At 44.1% G+C, this 22023-nt stretch overlaps 2 protein-coding genes across 4 annotated transcripts; one reads left to right on the top strand and one right to left on the bottom strand.

Annotated features, from left to right (window-relative positions):
• The first annotated feature begins 2549 nt into the window (after positions 1-2549).
• Positions 2550-10190, top strand: LOC139415343 (N-alpha-acetyltransferase 30-like). 2 transcript variants are annotated; one of them, XM_071163413.1, is made up of 5 exons: positions 2573-3604; positions 5270-5393; positions 5574-5629; positions 6184-6338; positions 6673-6784. In XM_071163413.1, exons 1-4 carry the CDS (start codon positions 2750-2752, stop codon positions 6319-6321), a joined length of 1173 nt encoding a protein of 390 aa, XP_071019514.1. In that variant the 5' UTR covers positions 2573-2749; the 3' UTR covers positions 6322-6338; positions 6673-6784. The 2 variants fall into 2 exon arrangements, with proteins under 2 accessions (XP_071019513.1, XP_071019514.1); XM_071163412.1 differs by having other exon boundaries at positions 2550-3604; positions 6184-10190.
• A 180-nt stretch (positions 10191-10370) lies between these two features.
• Positions 10371-21816, bottom strand: LOC139415342 (armadillo-like helical domain-containing protein 4). Of its 2 annotated transcripts, none has more exons than XM_071163410.1 (8): positions 21629-21816; positions 17476-18680; positions 14486-14872; positions 13957-14112; positions 13669-13827; positions 13419-13450; positions 12392-12541; positions 10371-12133 (listed from the first exon to the last, which is right to left on the bottom strand). In XM_071163410.1, the coding sequence occupies exons 2-8, from the start codon at positions 18572-18574 to the stop codon at positions 12059-12061; spliced, it is 2058 nt and encodes a 685-aa protein (XP_071019511.1). In that variant the 5' UTR covers positions 18575-18680; positions 21629-21816; the 3' UTR covers positions 10371-12058. The 2 variants fall into 2 exon arrangements, with proteins under 2 accessions (XP_071019511.1, XP_071019512.1); XM_071163411.1 differs by having other exon boundaries at positions 10372-12133; positions 12407-12541; positions 21629-21751.
• Positions 21817-22023: the final 207 nt, after the last annotated feature.

The raw sequence follows: 22023 nt of genomic DNA on the forward strand, positions 1-22023 counted from the left end.
CACCTCTTCCTCTCCGTTATGAATTGGTCCAGGCAATCGTCCGGACGTCCCAACTATGACATTGCCTTCTTCTTCGATGGGGTTTAACGGCGTTTGGCATCCAATGTTAACGGTGCATCACCGCCACCATCTGGACGGGGTATTGAATAAGAAACAACAAAAACATTGTGGGAAAGGGGGGAAACGACATCATGCAAAACGAAACACTTCAACTAACAAAACCCATCCCACTTCTTCAATCACAGTCCGTTACACAATACATCCCTACACAGGCTCCGGGTCCTGTGATGGTGGAATGTCCACCAACAGGATTTCTTACATGGCCTGAAATCCGACAATGATTCCAATTTTCGTATACACTTCTTCTCCGCTTGTGATGTACAGTTTACGACCATTGCAATAAATAATACAAAGTCCACCTTTTTAACATGTAGCATTTCACTATCCCTCAGTTGATGAGAAACCTTCACTGGTCGTGGTGGCTCTACTACCATTGTTTCTTCTCCGCCACTCATTCCTTCCCATTTTCTCACCGCCTCCAGACAGGAGACAAGATGGACACCCCTTACTCTCATTCTCCTTCACCCTAACAGGTCACTAACAGATCTGGCATATGATAACAGATCTGGCATATGATTCCCTTCCCTTCTGCACACACGTGACATATTACCAAATATTTTACATTTATGACACTGAAGGGGAAAAAGCTCTTAAAGCGTATCTGATGAATTCTAACTTTATATGAAAATGGGAGACTTCATCAAAGAACAGTAGCATGGATGAAGTTCGTTTATTTTTTCCCATCCACCAAACAGGTCCGTCGAGGTGCACCAACCACTCAATCAATGTCTTCAGTTATATCCTCTGCCTTTATTTCTTGCGCCACCCAATAAATAACCCATTTGACAGGCGCCCTGCTATGAAAATCCACACAGGAAACATTTATACTCCGATATCTTTTTAAGTCTTAAAACACTCTTCTTGTGCTCCGTAGACACACAAAAAAAACACAATTAAATCACTTTTTGTGACTCTCACCGACTCCACACTGTAATGCGGTATGTGTGTAGCTGGTGTAGAGGAGTCAGGCGCAGGACAGCAGATATGAGTAAATAAACATACTTTACTCAAAATGTACAAATGCGATACAATAACGAGAGCCCACATTAACGGACCGTACTACATACAAACAATTACTCACAAACAGACATGGGGGAACAGAGGGTTAAATAATGAACAAGTAATTGGGGAATTGAAACCAGGTGTGTCAGACAAAGACAAAACAAATGGAAAATGAAAAGTGGATCGCGATGGCTAGAAGGCTGGTGACGTCGACCGCCGAACGCCGCCCGAACAAGGAGAGGGACCGACTTTGGCGGAAGTCGTAGTAACACACACTTTCTTCCAACACATTCCAGATTTTCCTCGAGACCTTAAACGGATTTCCCAAGTAGCATTGATGCGAAATCCTCACTCCGACTAAAAATTAGTCTAGTGGTTTCCTGTTTTCCGCCACAGCTTTGCTTCTCTTGTTTCCCTTTTTATTCGCCACTGTAACCCACGTATTCTCACTTTCTGTACTATTAGCTTCAAATCAAATCCAATTCTATTTGTCACATGCACCGAATACAACAGGTGTAGTAGACCTTACAGTGAATTGCTTACTTACAAGCTGTTAACCAACAATGCAGTTAAAAAAAGTGTTAAAAAATAGATAAGTAAAAATACAAATTAAAAATAATTAAAGAGCAGCAGTAAAATAACAGTAGCGAGGCTATATACAGGCGAGACCTGTACAAAGTCAATGTGCTGGGGCACAGGTTAGTCGAGGTAAATTCAGTAATATGTACATGTAGGTACAGTTAAAGTGACTATGTATAGATAATAACCAGATAGTAGCAGCAGTGTAAAAGAGGGGGTGGGGGGACAATGCAAATAGTCTGGGTAGCCATTTGATTAGCTGTTCAGGAGTCTTATGGCTTGGGGGTAGAAGCTGTTAAAAACCTTTAAGTCCTAGACATGGCACTCAGGTACAGCTTGCCGTGTGGTAGCAGAGAGAACAGTCTATGACAAGGGTGGCTGGAGTCTTTGACCATTTTTAGGGCCTTCTGACACCACCTAGTATAGAGGTCCTGGTTAGCAGGAAGCTTTGCTCCAGTGATGTACTGGGCCATACGCACTACACTCTGTAGTGCCTTGCAGTCGGAGCCCCGAGCAGTTGCCATACCAGGCAGTGATGCAACCGGTCAAGGATGCTCTCGATGGTGCAGCTGTAGAACCTTTTGAGGATCTGAGGACACATGCCAAATCTTTTCAGACTCTCTAGCAGTTTCAAACAAAACCTCAGTTTCAACCATCTTCTACCTGAGGCAGCACTGTCTTCTGACGTTACCCCATTAAAGTTGACATTTAAAATGGTTATGGTTAGGGTTACGTTCAGGGTTTAGGGCATGAACGTCCCAGGGATCCCAAATAGCACTAACAGTCATGATTCCCATGACTGTCGTAAAGTACCACCCTCTTTCAGCTGCAATGGCATTTGCTGCGACAGTACTTTCCGGCAGCGGTGAAACCGAGGAGAAAGCAACTATAGGCGTCGGAAGTAAAACAGAAATTGTTTCTGAAACCCTCGGATTTGCACAATTATCGCATAAGGGAAGTGGGCTTCGTTTATAAACCCTTTCATCTTGTAGATGAAACTTTATTTAGCGTTTTTTTTAAACGTGTATCGCCCCCTTGATGAAGTGGGATGGCTGCAGTGCCGACTGGGCCTAGCAGCGCATTGCCAGCATCCCCGGCTGAAATTATTCCCTTCCCCGGGGATGGGAGTTTCGAACCTGGGCAAGGGGAGCAGTCTGGCTGCGGTCGGGAGGGCTCTGTAGCCTCAGGGGCAAGACAGGAGCAGCAGGTCAGCGAGGACAAACGGTCAAGTAAGAAAAAACAGAAAAACATGCTATCCCATGCTAACCCGGCTGCGCTACACCTCAAAACGCAAGCCCTGCAAGAACAGAAAATTAACGGCTTGGTCTGTCCGTCGGAAAATCGACCCCAAAATCTGAGAACGTCCACGGAGTACTGTGACAACAGCAGTTTTGGAGACGACCCGAGCGACAAAAACAATAGCGACCATTGCTGCCAACATGAGGACCACAGTCCGTGTTCAAAAGGCAGCCACCCACACTTGAACAACAATAGCATGAACGGTATGCTGACTATCACAAGAACTGAGGCTATCCAAAGCCACCCTGTAACGGGAGACAGCCCCTGTGGTAACGTTAGGAAAGGGGAATGCGACCCCACGGAAGCCCCTCGTCCACCGAGTCAGCAGTCCCCAGACTGCGAAGGCCCCGGTGAGCCCCGGGCTGGAGTAGAGAGTGAACCCGACGCCCCAAACCAGCCGCCGGTGTCAGAATTAGCGAGGCTGGATCTTAACTGTTCGCCTTGCCGAGGAGAGGAAGAGAGCCAGGGGATTCATTATGTCCGATACGAATCCGAGTTACAGATGCCAGGAATCATGAGGTTGATCACCAAGGACTTATCTGAGCCCTATTCCATTTATACCTATAGGTACTTCATCCACAACTGGCCGCAGCTCTGCTTTCTGGTGAGTATAACATAGTAATTGATTGGATTTATACAGCACTTTTGTAGCAACTGAGGTACTCAAAGCGCTTTATGTAGTAAGGGGGAAACTCATCTCATCCACCACCAATGTGCAGCAACCACCTGGGTAATGCACCGTGACCGCTTTTGTGTGCGTATGCTCACCATACATCAGCTATCAGGTGGAGAGGTGATAAATTGCAATTAGGAATGCGGCCAGGTTGGGAATTTAAACACGACACAGGGTGGGTGTTAAGAGCTCTTAAGATAAGTGCCATGGGAATTTTTATTACCACAGAGAGTCACAACACCTGTTTAACGTCCCATCAGAAAGACCGCACCTTTTGCAGGGCAATGTCCCCTTCACTGCCCGGTGGGCATTGGGATCTCCTTAGACCAGAGGGAAGAGTGCCCCATGCTGGCCCTCCAACACCACTTCCAGCAGCATCTTGTCTCCCATCCAGGGACCAACCCTGCTTAGCTTCAGAGGCAAGCCAGCAGTGGTATGCAGGGTGGTATGCTGCTGCCATGACATTATTTATAGCCCTCAAACTCAACTCTGGACCACTGCATTTTTTTTTTCATTGTTCCCTTCTAATCAGGCACTGATTTAGACCTGCAACACCAGGTGTGTGCAAATCATGATCAGGTTGAATAGAAAACCAGCAGGCTCCGGACCTCGTAGGGTAAGAGTTGAATTCACCTGATCTATAGTAAAACACCTTCATGACTTGACTTAGGTGTGATTGGGCAACATTAGCTAAATAAACAGACCAGTAGTGTCCCATAGCACAGTTCTGATGTAGGCCTATTGTTACTGCGTCTGCTTCTATTGTGTTATTATCCTGTCGGTCTGTAATCTAATCCTACTCATTCAACATTCCTAAAGTTCCAGGTAAGTTGTAGGCTTCTCTTTAGGTGGATCCAGACAAGTGTCATATAGGCTAACTGAGAAGAGTAGCCCTTCCACCCTCTTTCCTCCTTGTTGTTTTTATCTGACAGTGAAACTTGAGTTTGTTTTTAGGTTGGACTAAAAGGGCCGGTGGGTTAGGCCTAGGGTTGGTTCGGGTGTGACTTCTAGTGTAAACGTGCACTATATTTAATCACCTCAAGGTGTGTCACACAGCTACAGTTGAACATGATGTGGCATGTATGTACACACACACACACACACACACACACACACACACACACACACACAAATCCCATTTGACAGCCTTGGGACTCCTTATAAATAGTGTTGGAGCCTCTGATGCTTTCTGACTGTGAAACACTGGTTTCATGGTTCTTTCAAGTCATTCACTTTTTCTAGTCTTGTTTAATGTGTTTTAATTTGGTGTTTTGAGGTGAACTCTTGGTTAATTAGAAAGCATTTTAGGTCGACAAATTCAGAAATGTGTTGTTGATCTGTCTCCCTCTCCGTAGAGGAATTAGCCATTGTCATCATTGTAACCATGCTCGTTTATATTCAGCATGATTTCTCAGTCTACTGCCGTCAGTGAACTCTAGGAAGGAGGAAGTGCCATGTGCCGTCTAATCAAACCTAGAGGTCAGGGTAGATGTGTTCTGGATGCTTATAGGCTAGAAGCATAGGTTTTGTTGGGTCAAAAGAAAGCTTTAAAAACTTTAGGTTAGACACAGCACAAACATGTTTGTTAATTTCCAGGCCATGGTGGAGCAGGAGTGCGTGGGGGGCATTGTGTGCAAGCTGGACATGCACAAGAAGATGTTTCGTCGTGGCTACATCGCCATGCTGGCTGTGGACTCCAAACACCGGAGGAAAAGCATTGGTGAGAACAGGCGCACTCTTTGTCGTTTTCACATGATGATTATCACATCTTAACAATAATTCGCAATAATATATATATATTTTTTATTATTTTTTTTATCTCAGTGCTTTATCAATTCAATTTTCTCTCTGCAAACTTCTACATGTGCATTCCCACTTAAGTAATTGTCTGTTTTTTCAGGTACTAACCTAGTGAAGAAGGCCATCTATGCCATGGTAGAGGGGGACTGTGATGAGGTAAGAAGATTGGTACTGGTTGTCTGACGGTGATGTGCCAAGGGCCCTGTTGTCCATCTGGGTCCTTCACTCAGTTAGTGGCCCTGACTGCATTGGTACTGATGGATTAAAGGCACAAACTTGGATTCAAACCACCGCAAAGTAGTCACCTGCCACTTTTTTCGTGAACAGCTGAGGGATGGGGGAGTTTATCGAAGCTTATTAGGCATTTCTAAGTTCTTCTTCAATAATCATTGACTATAGCTATGCATTCATTTTAAAGTCCAAAAATGTATTTAGAAATACTAGATGACCCATTTAACCTGATATTGTATATCCAGACCAGATGGGACGCAAGTATAGAAAAAAACATAGCTCTAGTGAATACAATGTATAGAATTAAAAAAATAACTTGTGCATCTTATAAAATTCACACAAAATGACTCATCCCATTTTTTTATGGTTAATGTTGTTTCTCTTATGACAAAAACAAACAAAGCAAAATGATCCAAACACTGCTTGTATTGCTTCAGCTCTGACCAGCTCCATTTCCTTCTCTCTCCTCTCTCTCTCAGGTGGTTCTTGAGACTGAGATCACTAACAAGTCAGCTCTGAAGCTGTATGAGAACCTGGGTTTTGTCCGAGACAAGAGGCTCTTCAGATATTATCTGAATGGTGTGGACGCGCTGAGGCTCAAACTCTGGCTCCGCTAGAGAGAGGAGGATGACAGGTGCTGCCCTCTTACTGAACCAACTCCACAGTCTCAGTCACACACATGCACCCTTATGCACATGCACGCATATTCACATACATATGCATACACATAGGCACACGCACACTACCCCCATCAGACATACACCCCTCCTTTTTTGATCCTCGACATCTTGGATAATGGCTCTTTGGTCAAGGCTGCACTGAAAGGACAGACAGAAATCCCACCAAATGTTTTTATGAAGAGACCCCTGCCGCCTTAGCTGTATGACCCTGTGAGAGGGGGGAGGGGATGTGTAATGTGGTCTGGTGACCTTTAGCCTCTAAACTTTGACCCCCCCCCAACGGAGCAGTGTGTGAGGCATGAGGTCAAGTCAGTACCCACAAACCCCCGGAAGGCAACTCATCACGTTGAGTCATCCACCAGAATGCAGGCAAGAAGAAGTGGAGAAAAAAAAGAATAAATGGAGGGTGAAAATAAGGAAGTGGGGGGGGGGGCAGACTCAAGAAATATTTGTCAAGGTTTTTTTTGCGTTTCTTTTTTAATCTCATGAGTCAACAGGGGGTTGGAAAAGCTATAGTGTGTGTTTGTTTTGCCTAGTGGATTTGGAAAAGTGAGTGTTCAGGCTATTTCTTGTATGCACGTGTAAGGGATGTGGTTGGTGTGACTGGGTGTGAGTGTTTGTGAAGTTGTGTAGTGCTTGATGGGAATCCTGAGTTATGCGTGTTGGTGTGCGTTTCTCCCCCCGTCTGTGTTTTTGTTGCCCCCTACGGTGTGAGATGATCACGCCGATTGCTTTGCTCGCTGTTCAGTTTTCACCCCCAGACAAAGAGCTGGAGCCTGTAAAGATATGCATGCATTCATTTTTAACACAAGTGGCGGGATGAGTGTGTGTTGATTAACACTGAGCGTTGCCCAGTTCCAAACAGAACCATAGTCCTAACTCCTAGGCACGTGTAGATCTGAAAGGACTGGACTGGTGTAAGCAGTATGGTGCAAATTCCTCCTGGCCTATCAGAGGGCAAGGTGGGGCTATAACCATTTTAATCATTCCTATTCAATCATTTTAGACATATATGAAGTGCTTAGTGGAGGAGGGGCTATTTTGAGATTGGGCCTTTTTGCAGATCAAAGCAAATTTTCACCAAATGCACTTCCAGCCACTGGAACACTGCTGAATAACCTTTAGAAGGAGAGAATTCGGTTTTAATTCAAAATAGTTATTGAGAAAGGCGTCGTTGTAGGTGTGGGAGGGGAAACTATTCCATTATTGCAGTTTGTTCATTCAGATTCCTCCTCATTTGTAGACTCTCGTTCCCAAGTACCACTCTGTCTTTCAATTTATCTTCGTCACAGTTGTCTGTCTGAATGAACCCCATCCAGAGCACTCGAGTCCTGTTTCAGCATGGCAAAGTGTCAGGCTGGAATAGTAATATTAAAAATGCTGGACCCCTGTTGGCTTCGCTGTGTGTTTTGAGTATGCTCATCTTTGGTTCACCTCTGGTAAAAGAGGGCAGAAGTATTGTTATCAGTTTTCCTATCAGCAATTTGCTTTCTGAGTTTGTTTAGATTCCTTACTATACGCTCTTACACTCGCTCACTTTCCCTTTTTGTCCGAGCCTTGTGTGCACTTCCCAGGGACCCTACTCTGATGCAGATCACTCCCCAGTAACATTTTAGATCTCCACTGTCCTCCTGGGAATGACTAACGCACCAGGTGTTTTCTATCCACTCGAATTATGGCGAAGAAAATATGCATTTGTGGCTGCTTTAAAAAATTGAAAAAAATAAATATATATACATTGTTTTTTTTCTTCCCAGAGTAAATGAACAAAGGTCAGATGCACTTTGTTTGGCTATTGCTGCAGTGAGCATGTGTGTGTGTGAAAGAGGTACGCGTGTTTTGACAGATTGGTATGGAATCGGTTCTGTTCAGACTCCCACTTCGCCCATTCCCATTTAAGTCCTCTACAGTATAGTGAAGACATGGATCCCGGGAACTATAGTACTGAGCAGCAGTAAGAACTGAAGAGCTGAATCATGTCCTAGCAGAGACACTACTGTTCTGTACCGCTGAGCTGTGATTGCTGTCACAAAGGCCAAGAGGGAGCAGCTATCTAGTATCTACCCATGATGTGTTCTATGGTATACATTGACATGCACAAGTCATTTTGGGCCAGGTTTACTCAGTGTTTGCATCTGCTTTTTTACATCTGGTATAAAAACATGCAAACAGTTAGGAACTGTTACCTGAGGTCTTTGTCGAAATAGGCCGGTCTGCTATTCAACTGGCTACGATTGCAGAATGGGAAGTAGGAGCGGATGTAAACCGACGGACTAACCACCCACACATCAGCTTGTGTGTGTTACAAAATACGGATCAGATTATTTTTTTTTTCATTTTTCATTGCAGATGTGTTGGTTCTCTATTGATTTGACATTTGAGAGCAACTTTTTGTGAATTGTGTTTTTTGAGGGATTGATTGACTGGGTTTTCTGTTTCTTTTTCTCTGCTCATTTATTTTGACCGATCCAGCGGTGTATATTGAACAGCGATGACGTTATTAGAGATCCAGAAGCACAGATGGGGAGCTAGGTTAACCGTTCCCGAGTTAAACTGCTTCGAACTGTTCCCATGGCACTCTATTTCATTCACTGGGAAGACTTCCATTTGGCTCCCTGTGTAGAATCTGGACTCTTTCTGACATCACTCTGATCCTGTTTTATTCTAGAGGTGTGAGGCTCTCTCCTGTCCTATTTTCAAATAAAATGGGTATTTTTAATTTGGTCCGACCCCCGCTCCTCATTCTCATGGAACGGGTCTTTTATTTCCCCCCTACTTTTTTAACATTGTTAACCCCTGGCAGTGCCAGTAGGAACCGTGAGCATTCTAGCATTTCATGATAGACCAGACCGCTCCACTTTGACCATCAACACCAGAGGTCTGTTCAGGGGGGTGCCCTTTTTTACAGAAAGCTTATATATAAATGTTTTGTCTAGAACCAATCTGATTCTCGGTCTTGTAGAATTGGGAATTGTGTCGGCTCTATTCACTACATTTCTAGCTGCAATGTTCTGAATGTTGCACCTCCTTGAATGAACTCCAGTTGAAGGGCTTCCTCAGCAGTCTGTCATTGGTCATTTCTATAGTCCTTCGTATATCTATTTAATGTACATCTAATGGTTTGGTCTAAAGAAGAAACAGCCGCTTCCAGACTAGCTGATAACTTCCCATCCCTTATGGCTTTATATGAAATCAATAAATGGTTTTCACTCCAGAGAAATCAAGTTGATTTCACAAAGGCCCCTTAACTGGTCCTGGAGGACCAGCGTCCCACCGGTTGCCAAGCTACCCTTCATCCCAGAGCCCACCCACTCCTCTCCCATCTCATTGGATGAGAGTTGTCAAGTTTTTTTTTTATTGGATGTTCCACTCTGTTTTTATCCGCAGCAACTGGCCTGTTGATAAGATAGGCCACGTGGGACTGGAGTTGAGCTGCTCCTCTTGCTAGAATTTCCCTTTAGGCACACCTATCTAGGATCAGCTTACCCTTTCCAAATCCTAACCTTCACCATTAGGGACGGGGGATGCAAACTGACCTTAGCTCAGTGGGCATATATTCTAGGCACCCCCACACACTGTGCCCCTGCAGGACCAGCTAAAAGGGGGCAACATTTGTTGTTGTGGGGTGACCAGCCCCCTCTGATCTGTAAGATGTGCTAAGGGAATTATTTTTATTTTTTTGCATTTGAGTTCTGTTCCCTCTTCCCCTGTCACCTCTTTTTATTTCTGAAAGTGTCCAACGATATCTTTTTATTTAAATGTGGAAAAAGAAAACAGAAATAAATTATTTGATTTTTTTAATGCTGTAAGGTGGATTGTCATGGTTGACTTTTGGTTCTCTTTCTTCCGTAGCATGCAAACAACATTTGCATTGTTTTACAACGTTTCAATGTTTTATGTATCATGTATCATTTCATGATGAGGCATTTGTCTTCCAACTGAATTTTCCGCGTTAGTGTTTAGCAATAGAAACAAAATAAGGAGCCCTTCCCAAACAGAGCTTTATTGGTAAATACTTCACATTTGATATCTATAGAAAGACAAATGTTGACAATTTTACAGAACCCATATGATACAGTATTATTGCATATTCACAGGCTTATCTCAAGCAACCTACCAGGAGACGGTCACACAATGACACATTTCACAGACTTGAAATGAGTGACTACTATAAATAACAAAGCAAGATTACTTAAATACATTGAATTTGATTTTTGAAAACACCTTTGTGTTATTTAGTGCTTAAAGGCAGACAGTTTAGATCAACCACAGAACTAAATAAAGAGATGAATTTAGATCCCAGTGGCATCAATGCTGTAGCAGAGAGGGTAAGAGGGGCTGATAGCCAAAACTCGAGGATGCTGAGCCTTTCACCTGACTTTTTTTTTACCATCATGAATCTTGTTCTTGAGGCAGCTTTAGAGAGTAGTCACTAGCTGGCACAGCCACAAAGTCCTAAAATCAGATGTTTTAACCTAACCTTAACCCTAATGTCTAACCTTAAATCTAAAGCTACATTTTGTTTTCATACATTTTTACAATAGGCAATTTTGACTTTGAAGCTGGCCCATCTAGCGGAAATGGCTCCGTTCCACCTCAAGGGCAAGATTCATGAGAAATGTCAACCTGCTGTCCTTTCAGGTACCAGTGCAAATGAAGAACATTCTATTGCTACACTGTTTGGAAAAACAACCGTACAGTACAGGACAGAAGCTGAGTGAAAAATACAAGTGGTCTCCCTTTACAAATCCGTCAGCGTGTCTGTAATGACTCCAAATGACTTGGGCTTTCTGTAGAGTAATGGACTATTAAATGGGAAATGATATAGAGATGATTAATTAAGTATTAGCCTTGTATATACGGTTATGAAAAAGGTTGCTTGCCATGCACTGGAGGAAAAACCTAACGTTGTCAGGAGGAGCAACAAGAGGAAAAATATCAGTATACTGTACACACACACACACACAGTAGATACACAGAGCTGGTTCCTGCTGCATGCTTTCAAAGTAGGATGATGACATGCCTTTGGCCTTCAACAATTGACAAGGTTGAATCCAAGAACCGCTGTCAGTGTTTTCAATACATATTTACTTAATGCAACTGATGCCGAGAGCTTATGCTTTTTCTTCTTCCAGTGTCTATGATGTGCTATGAACAATATAGTATGTGGCAATATTACTCCAGTAAGTGGATCTCTATAGTCTGAAGTGGCTTCCTTCCTAAAATGTAGGAAAGGAGACAAGGAGAGGAAGCCACTTTAGACTATTGAAATGTAACCCTGCTAAGCTTTATAAACTAAGAGCCTATTGTATGCGATGTAGGTGTCCCCTCTAGCGTTTTAATTACAGAGCCAGTCATTAAAAAAAAAAGAAAAAGAAGAGGCATCAACACACTGACATCGCTTTATGCAGTGTGTGTTTGAAAGGATCTCAAACTGGTTTGTGATCAACACATTGTGGATCATACAAGAATGTCAATAGCCTGGAGTCTCTTAAAATGTTCTATAATTTTCCCTCTGTGCACCTGTAACTACGTAGGTGTGCAAACATTCTACCATGTTTTACATTTCAAAAACCCACCCGTCTGGCAGTAGTACGCCAACTTCCCCCATTGTCTCATAGCCAGGCGGCCCATAGTGATTGGCAATGTGGTAGTCATGGAGATGTGGGAGGGATCAGAACTCGTCCTCGGAGCTGTCAGCCAATAGCATGGCTTGGTCCTGCCCGTTGCTGCTTGGCTCCCTGGGTTGCTGGAGATGAAACGGACAGATGGCAAAACCCAAAAGTCAGGACATTCATTGCATGAAGGTAAAGGTTGTATACAGCTCAATAAGTCCATAGTCTCTTCCTCTCCATCTCCTGATGTTGTGAAAGAAACTCCAATCAGTGCAGATGAAGGTGAGGAGATGAGGTAAGGAAGCCACTTTAGACTGTTAATGCCAATTTCTACCGTAAGCTGATTTGTGGATCCTTATTTAATAGTGTAGCGCTAGTGTATTCTTATTAACCTCGGTGTGTCTGACCTTCCTCCTGCGCTGGTGTTTGAAGCTGTTCCTCTTACGGTGGATCATCCTGATGCTGTAGAGGGCCCCAACGATAAGCAGGGCCCCTGCGATGCCAATGCCCACCGGGGCCAACATCCCAGACACATACCCTGCCTGGAGGGAGAGGGGACATGGTTGGGGCATGGGCGAAAGAGGGGCCACACACACAGGAGAGACAGACTAGACAAAGAGTAGTGTCCTAGAGACAAACTCTTTCAGGAGATGTTTTACATGTTTTTTTTAACTAAACTAAATAGCCAAACGGCTTGAAGGACCACACTTTCTAGCCTTTATTTTATAGTGGAGGACAGTATGGTTCCATCAGGGGAATTTAGCTGAATGCGGTGCAACTCCAAGGTTGCTACGTCCACATCAGAGGAACATAGCAGGAGTGACATTTACTGTACTGTAGGTGCAACTCCATACAATATGATATGTGGCTCTGTTCATGCCAGAGGAATTGAGCAGGAATTAATGAGCACATGATTATTGCGTTTTGGTTTTTGTGTGTTGCACTTGCGTTCAGAGGCATCTATGAATCACATGATGAGGCATAGTATTGATGTCAAATGGAAGAACCAAGGACACGGATGGTTCCTGATGTTGTGAAATTCTCTCTGGTGTTTACAGAACAACTAGTGCTCTGAGATTAGGATATCAGGATTCAAGGAAGTTGTGAGATTAGGATATCAGAACCTGTTTAGACAAAGCACTTGTAACAGTTGAGCAAAGGATTGCAATATATGGGAAAATGAATGGCTTCATTATTGCTGTTATGAGTGAATGATGCATGGAATGCTAAGGCATAAATGTATGAAGCAGACTATTCTTATTTTCAGTGTACAGTATTGTACTATAGTTCTGTGCTGTACTTGTCTATAAATGTTATGTATTATGTCGTTTTGTGTGGACCCCAGGAAGAGTAGCTGCTCCTTTAGCATTAGCTAATAGTGATCCTAATTTTAAAAATACCATTAGGGGGCAGTCTTACCTTTTCTCTGATCAGTTCCACCCATCTACGCACTGAAAAGAGAGAGTGGCTTTGAAGCACATTGAATCCACACAATGGATTTGTACCCACTATTTCAATTATACTTACACAATGGATTTGTACCCACTATTTCAATTACACTTCTTTCCTAATTGAAAATATTTACCTCATATTTGATCGACCACAAAGAGCCAAAGTCAGTTTTACAGGTGTATGAATGCATGTGTGTGATTTTTGAGTATCCTCTCACTCAGGCCCTGGTTGCGCTGCACCCAGACAGGGGGTGGGGGGATGAGGCTGTAGGGAGGTCGGGTGGGGGCTGGGATGGGGGTCTCATTCAGGTCCTCTTCACTGTCCTCTTCCTCTGACTCCTCCGTGTTCTCATCCTCCTCATCCTCCTCTGGCTCCTCTACAGGAAGGAAGGAAAACAACCAATGCAACTTCCTGTAAATTTGAACTTTCATCCTTACACTGTGAAAACAATGTGTACATTTGTGTATTAGTGTGTATTATGTGTGTGTATTATTGTGACTCCTACCTTCAGACTCCAGTTCCTCCAGACCTGATTTGGCTGCAGGCAGTTTGGTTGTCTTGGTGACCATTGTCATGGTAATCTGCTGGGAGGTAGTGCTTATAGGATTGGTTTCGGATGTTGGCGGGGTTTCCTCTAGGTTCTGTATGGTCTCACCGCCATCTAAATATAACCATCACAGCGGGATCATTATAGTAGATATAGTGAAGTCTAACATCAACACCTATCCTTTTTGTAAAAATAAATTTAAAAGAGACGTGATCATGTCTCAATGTAATGAAGTTGTGAAATTATTTTTATATTCAAATACAATCTATTTTTGGGCTTAATTGTGGTCAATTTGCTGTGTAAAATTATTATTATTTTCTGGCCATTCACTCTAACTAAAATCGTCCCGCGGCTGAATCTAGTTGCCTACCCCTGCTTTAGACACTATTCTAGAAACTTCTAGATCTGAACAGATCGGGTGACTGTAAGCAATATGGTGAAAATATGAAGCGGACGAATGGAAGAGTGTGGAAGAATGAAGAATCACCTGTGTCAGACTGGTGTACTAGCTGTTCTGCCTCTGAAGGCGGCGGGTCTATGGGTGAACCAGAGGGGCTGATGGGCTCAGAGATCTCGGCCCCGGATGTCTGCCATGGCGACGTCCAATCTGGTAGCACTGGGGACGGAACACGGGATGGCCCTGTGTCATCTGTATCCGCAGTGACCGCCTGGTCGAGATCCGCCTCTGACAGCAGCATCCCCGTGGTAACCATGGCGACAGACGGCTGTGAGTTGTCAGGCGAGAGAGTGGCCGCTGCTACCCCCGCCCCTTCGGGTGTGACATCAAAGGGCTCGAAGATGAGAGGGAGGTCCTCCGAGGACATCGTGCCCTCTGTGGCCGTGTCCTGCAAGGGAGGGGCACTGGCATCCATGGCTGTTAGTAAAATACACATACACCAAAAGATGTTGGGTCAGGACTGATTGTCCATAGGCAATTCCTACTGGTGTAGTGACTGCAAGAGATCAGCTTGGAATGTGTACTGGTGATAGTAGATCAGTTTTAGGCCCACAACTCTGATTCCAGTTCTCAGCTACATTCTAACTGCTCTGACAAATGAAATAAAAATGCATAAATCACATATCATAACCATGGATGGAATCCACCATGATCAGTGTTATTCTTACACAGGTTATTCTTACACAGTAACTTTTGATTTACTCACCTACTTTTCTATAGAGCTGATGAAGGTTCAATCTAAATGTTTCTTTCTGCATCTCTTTCCGGCATGCACAGTGCATTCGGAATGTATTCAGACCCCATGACTTTTTCCACATTCTGTTACGTTAGCCTTGTTCTAAAATTGAAAAAAAAAAATTATTAAAAAAAATCTACACACAATACCCCATAATGACAAAGCAAAAGCTGCTTAAACTAAAAACTGATATCACATTTACATAAGTATTCAGATCCTATACTCAGTACTTTGTTGAGGCAACTTTGGCAGGGATGACAGCCTCAAGTCTACTTGGGTGTGACGCTGCAAGCTTGGCACACCTGTATTTGGTGTTTCTCCCAGATCCTCTCATGCTCTGTCAGGTTGGATGGGGAGCGTCGCTGCACAGCTATTTTCAGGTCTCTAGAGATGTTAGATCGTGTTCAAGCCCGAGCTCTGGCTGGGCCACTCAAGACTTGTCCTGAAGCCACTCCTGCGTTGTCTTGGCTGTTTGCTTAGGGTCGTTGTCCTGTTGGAAGGTGAGCCTTCGTCCAAGTCTGAGGTCCTGAGCGCTCTGGAGCAGGTTTTCACCAAGGATCTCTTTGTACTTTGCCCTGTTTATCTTTCCCTCGATCCGGACTAGTCTCCCAGTCCCTGCCGCTGTAAAACATCCCCATATCATGATTCTGCCACCACAATGCTTCACCATAGGGATGGTGCCAGGTTTCCTCCAGACGTAACGCTTGGCATACAGGCCAAAGAGTTCAATCTTGGTTTCATCAGACCAGAGAATCTTGTTTCTCATGGTCTGAGAGTCCTTTAGGTGCCTTTTGGCAAACTCCACACGTGCGGTCATGTGCCTTAACTAAGGAGTGTCTTCCGTCTGGCCTCATCTACCATAAAGGCCTGATTGATGGCGTGCTGCAGAGATGGTTGTCCTTCTGGAACTTCTCCCATCTCCACAGAGGAATTCTGGAGCTCTGTCAGAGTGACCATCGGGTTCTTGGTTACCTCCCTGACCAAGGCCCTTCTCCTTGGCCGGGCAGCCAGCTCTAGGAAGAGTCTTGGTGGTTCTAAACTTCTTCCATTTTAGAGTGATGGATGCCATTGTGTTCTTGGGGACCTTCAATACTGCAGAAATGTTTTCGTACTCTTACCCAGATCTGTGCCTTGACACAATCCTGTCTCGGAGCTCTATGGACAATTCCTTCAACCTCATGTCTTGGTTTTTGCTCTGACATGCACTGTCAACTGTGGGACCTTATATATAGACCGGTGTGTGCCTTTCCAAATCATGTCTAATCAATTGAATTGACCACAGGTGGACTCCAATCTAGTTGTAGAAACATCTCAAGGATGATCAATGGAAATTGGATGCACCTGAGCTCAATTTCGAGTCTCATAGCAAAGGTTCTCAATACTTATGAAAATAAGATACATTTGCAAACATTTCTTAAAACCTGTTTTCGCTTTGTCATTGTATTGTATTGTGTATAGATTTTTCTATTTTATCCATTCTAGAATAAGGCTGTAACGTAACAAAATGTGGAAAAGGGGAGGGGTCTGAAATATTTCCAAATGCACTGTACATATTGGCTCAGGCAGACTCCTCTAATCCACTAGTCTACTGCATCACACAGTAATAACCTGCCTGGCTGACCCTGCCTAGGTATTTACTGTTCCGCTCAGAGGGAAAGAGGGATGGAGAGAGAGAAAGGGATAGAGCAAGAAGGTGAGGGAGGAGCACAAAGAGGGAAGGAAGAAATATGGATGTTGTGTGAGGAAGAGAGAGAGAGATGGAGGCTGAGTGAATCCCCCAGAGACTTGTATTACAGTCCCTGTCACTGCTGTCTGCTGGCAGTCATGTGGGTTTATTTCCACAGTCAGAAATAGAAAATAATTAGACTGCTTCCCTGGGTCCCTGCCTGCTATGGTTCAAAGTGAAGCGTGGAAAACCAAGGGGACGCCTCTCCCGTGTCACTCTGATCATCAAAGGAGATCTCTGCTGCTAGACGTGTCACTTTCATTTCCCCTTCTCTTTTGAACGAAACCTCATGAAACCTGGCGAAACGCAAAGAGGCAGAAAAATACGGTTCTCTGCCACTGAACCCATGTAATGGATTTCTATGGTGTGACACAATAACAGCCAGAGCAGCACCTTACCTTGTTGTGAGGCAGAGCAAGTCTGTTTGTGTGGGAATGTGCAAAACTCAACAGAGAATATCAAGTGCAACTGTAGAGTAGATTAACTCCAGGTGGCCCCCAGTGGCTCTTTAAAATATCCAGTATGTACTAATTGGAACATAGCATACTGCATACTCACCCTCATTTCGCTGCAGTGGTTCAGTCCAGAGGCTGTCAGGGTCATCCTGTCTGGAGGATCCTGTCAGGGCCGGTCCAAGGTCGGCCAGGGAGGGGTTTGAGAGAGCAGGCGCTGTCTCTCCATCTTGGTGCCACGGAGTGGCAGGGCCGGTGGCCTCTAGACCACTAGGGGGCAGCAATGAAGCTTCTCCTCTGGATCCCCATACTGACGGAGGGATGGAGGTCAAAGGTGAGTGTTTAAGGATGCTTTGAGGAGATAAGGAGCTTGGTCTGGTCGTCTCTGTCTCCTGGCCCAGAAGAGGAGCTCCGACGTCGGTCAAGCTCTGTCTGACTTCCCCCTCCTCTCCTCCATGGAGGTCTGGCCTCTCTTCTAGGATGAGGTCTCTCCTCTCCCCAGCTGGGTGCGTCCCTGACTGGCTGTCTGGCTCTGGGGCTCTGGCTGCTGCGGAGGCATCATGTAAAGCAGCTCTAGATGTATTCACGGCCTCTGTCATCCCGTGCTTCTCTCCTATGGAAGCTAACATTGCCCCAGTGGTGGTAATAGGTACATTCTCCATGGTTTTCTCTTCGGGCCCTACTCTCATCTCTTTGTCTGTGTAGAGTTCTGGAGCTTCTGCAGGCTGTCTGTGAGTCTCCTTCCCCTCAAACAAGCTCTCAGAGGCAGCCCCCGTCTTAGCCTCCCTCCCCTGGCTCTCAGCCCCAGCCACTCCTCGTCCATGACTGTCCCTGTTTCCTACCTGCGTCACTGGCTCTATCCCCCCTAGTTCGCTTCCGTCCACATCTGGGCCAGTGCCTCCCCCTGCTCCTACATTCTCTGATAGGTCAGTCCAGCTGCCAGTCCTGTGTTCTGCCATCCCATAGGACAGTCTGCCAGGATCAGAGGGTCCAGATTGAACACTTGTTGATATGACACTGGCAGGTGTTGCTGGTGTTAAACAGGGCTCTCCCTCCATTGGCTCTCCAGCTTGTCTATCACAGCCACTGTCCTGTGTGGAGGGTGCGTAGTCGTGGAGGGGCGGGACTGGGGTGCTGTAGACGCAGAGACAAACCCCTGCCAGAAGGAGGTGATGGAGGGTCACAGAGAAGAGCATCTCTCCCATCTCTCACCACAAAGTAAACATGGAGAAGGAGAGAGGGGTCGCAGTGGCTAGAAGGGAGGGGTCAGGCGACAGGGGCAGGTCACACCCAAATGGTATGGAGATTCAGCTTAGGAAAGAGAAGGGGTAATAAACAAAGGGATATATTCAGCTCCTGATAAATCCAATGACTTAGAACTGCTGTGAATATGTGGCGCAGTGGCGCAGCGCTATAAGGCACTGCATCTCACTGCTAGAGGCGTCACTACAGACCCTGGTTCGATTTCAGGCTGTATCACAACCGGCCGTGATTGGGAGTCCCATAGGGTGGCACACAATTGGCTCAGCATCGTCCGGGTTTTGCCAGGGTAGGCCATCATTGTAAATAAGAATTTGTTCTTAACTTACTTGCCTAGTTAAATAAAGGTTCAATTAAACTGGAGCATGTAGATATTGAAGCCAGATAAGGTGTTTGAATTACGACTGTGAGGCACACTGCACTTATAGGAATAGAGAATTTGTTTGAGAATTTCACCACTCACTTATTGCTGAAGCCTAACCTAAGGTAATTGAGGCTGAGAATTATATGAGCTTTTCTGTCAGCCTTTCCTTTGATGCTGCAGACTGGCAGTTTCTTAAACAGCTTTGTGGAACATTTGGACTATCTCTCTACCCCTTGCTGTTTTCTATCCCGCTCTCTGGCTATTGTGCTTCTAGTCCATTCCTTTCCACACACACACACACACACACACACACACACACACACACATTCAGTACAGCCTGACACAGCAAACCCTTGCACTTTTAAAATGACTATTAATAGCAGGTTTTCTCTCCAGAACTACTCAGTCTTGTTCAGTTGGACTCTGTCGAATACAGCAGGTTAATATGTTTAGATAGATAGGCCTAACCCTCACCTAACAGTTTCAGTGAGTGCATTTTCATATCAAATGTACCACACAAATAGATACTGTTTGTTTATCGCTCTGGTGCTATTTTCACAAGTATGTGGTGAATGTTCAATACTCTTAGGTTCAAAACTCCAAAGTAGTAACACTCAAAAACTGTTTACTGTGCATTCATTTTGTTAGGAGACATCATTCACCACATAACCATTGATTCAAAATATGTTTACTTTGAAATACCATGATCACCAACACACAGCATAATGATATCTTCAGTTGCTTTAACAACCAGCTAATCCAATAGCAGAAAATGCAAGATATATTTTTCAAATGTAATATGCTACTGTACAGTTAGATGAAGTAATAGTCAAATGTATTTTTGTCTTGATGAATCCAATCCTGATGTAACAGTATAGCTTCCGTCCCTCTCCTCACCCCTACCTGGGCTCGAACCAGGGACCCTCTGCACACATCTACAACAGCCATTTCGCTAGCCATTTTACATCGGTTACACTGACATAGATCTGGATTGATGTCATTGCATGCCTCATCCATGACCTGAAGTAGGGTGGCAAAACTCATGGGGATGGAAATCATTCATCTTCCAGCTGTATTGTAATCATGCACTGTATTTTAGCGTATTGTATTGCACTTACAGTGTCTTCAGAAAGAAAATCCCAGCAGCTTTGCAGTTCTTGACACAAACAGGTGCGCCTGGCACCTACTACCATACCCCGTTCAAAGGCACTTAAGTCTTGCCCATTCACCCTCTGAATGGCACACCTACACAATCCATGTCTCTATTGTCTCACGGCTTAAAAATATTTTTTTAACCTGTCCCCTCTCTTTCGTCTACACTGATTGAAGTGGATTTAACAAGTGACATTAATAACGGTACATAGCTCTCACCTGGATTCACCTGGTCAGTCTAAGTAATGGAATTGCAGGTGTTCCTAATGTACATTTTTATGATGAAGTTCTCAAAATCTGTTGTAGACAAACCAGTTCAAAATATATAGGTTTAGCAAATGGTTAAGTGATCATCAATTTAGTAACATGTATTTTAACAAATGAGAAGACAATCATATGAAAAGTAATGTGAGTATTGCATTTTGAAAAGCAATTACTTTATATGACCATGTGTTACAATGTTTAACATGTATTTCTAGATGAAAACCCGATCAGAATGTGCTTAGAGGTTTAAACAACTATCTTTTTCGTTACATGTTTTGAGTGTGCAAAGGGTGGCTACTTTGAAAAATATAAAATACTACATTTTGGTTACTACATAATTCCATATGTGTAATTTCATAGTTTTGATGTCTTCACTATTATTCTACGTTGTAGAAAATAGTAAAAAAAAATAAAGAAAAACCCTTGAATGAGTAGGGGTGTCCATACTTTTGACTGGTACCATACTTGGGAAAATTGCACCAAAGCCATTGGGGGGAAAAAAACTGTAATACCATTATAATAACAGAAAGAACACGTTCAAATGTGAAGTAATGAAGAGAATAGGACACCGCACTAAACCGTTTAAATGGTATCAGGAGCATTTTTCTAGATTTTAGTTCCCATTGGGTTGCCTGGGAGACACCCTGCTTACCTCAGCCTCCCTGTATTGCTGCGTGTGTCAGACAGGTATCTCACAGACATCAACATCAAATCCTGACACACACACACAAACAGACACACACCTAACTCTTGCCAAACACCACCGATCCCCCTGCTGTGTTGCGCACAAAGCTGTCCATCGCTAATCAATGGTAATTAATGCACTCAACAAGAGTCAAGAGAGCAGCCTGCTGCTTGACACCCAGAATACATGTTATGAGCCAATTATGAGGATTTGAATAGACCTCCGGTAAAACAAACATCATCATCCTGATCCACGCCACTGCGGCGCAGGCACAATCAGCTTTAGCGTACACATCCCATGCCGAGATTTTAGTAGTCTTCTCGTGCATTCAAATCCGCGTATTCATACGTACGTTTGAGACTATGCAACATAGGCTACAGTAGCGAGAGTGCTTCTCATCCTATCAACTGTTCTAGCAATAATGCAGATCATTTTTATATTTCAAATAGATCAATAAATAAAAATAGGTTGGGTAAGATGAAAAGTCTAAGGACAGGTTAGGATGCACGTAGTATAATAATGCATGGTCCTTACCTGCCAGAGTCAAAGAAGGGAATGATGTTTACCTCATTGCAAAGGGCGGTATGCCCCCCCCCTCCCCCCTCCCCAGGCTTTCCTTTAAACAAAGGGTTGTATATTACAACAGCTTCAATATCATATCAATATACTGCCAATATCGATCCGGAAGCAAGCTGAAGGAATAGCCTAGTCTTTATTATTGTACTGATCAGCATCAACCAATGTATGCTTCGGAGTGCGTGTGCATGCGCGCGACTGTGGTGCTGAACTGGCAGTGTCTCAATCTTGATCTGTGATTGAGTGCGTGGAGAGATATGATTTATGAAGAACGTTCAGTAATATTTCACGTTTAGTGGGTTGAATAACAGGTAATTGTTTTAGTGGCGGATTTTTTTTCTCTCCAAATTCTA

This window comes from Oncorhynchus clarkii, chromosome 8 (assembly GCF_045791955.1).
Source record: "Oncorhynchus clarkii lewisi isolate Uvic-CL-2024 chromosome 8, UVic_Ocla_1.0, whole genome shotgun sequence".
Classification (NCBI taxonomy): Eukaryota; Metazoa; Chordata; class Actinopteri; order Salmoniformes; family Salmonidae; genus Oncorhynchus; species Oncorhynchus clarkii.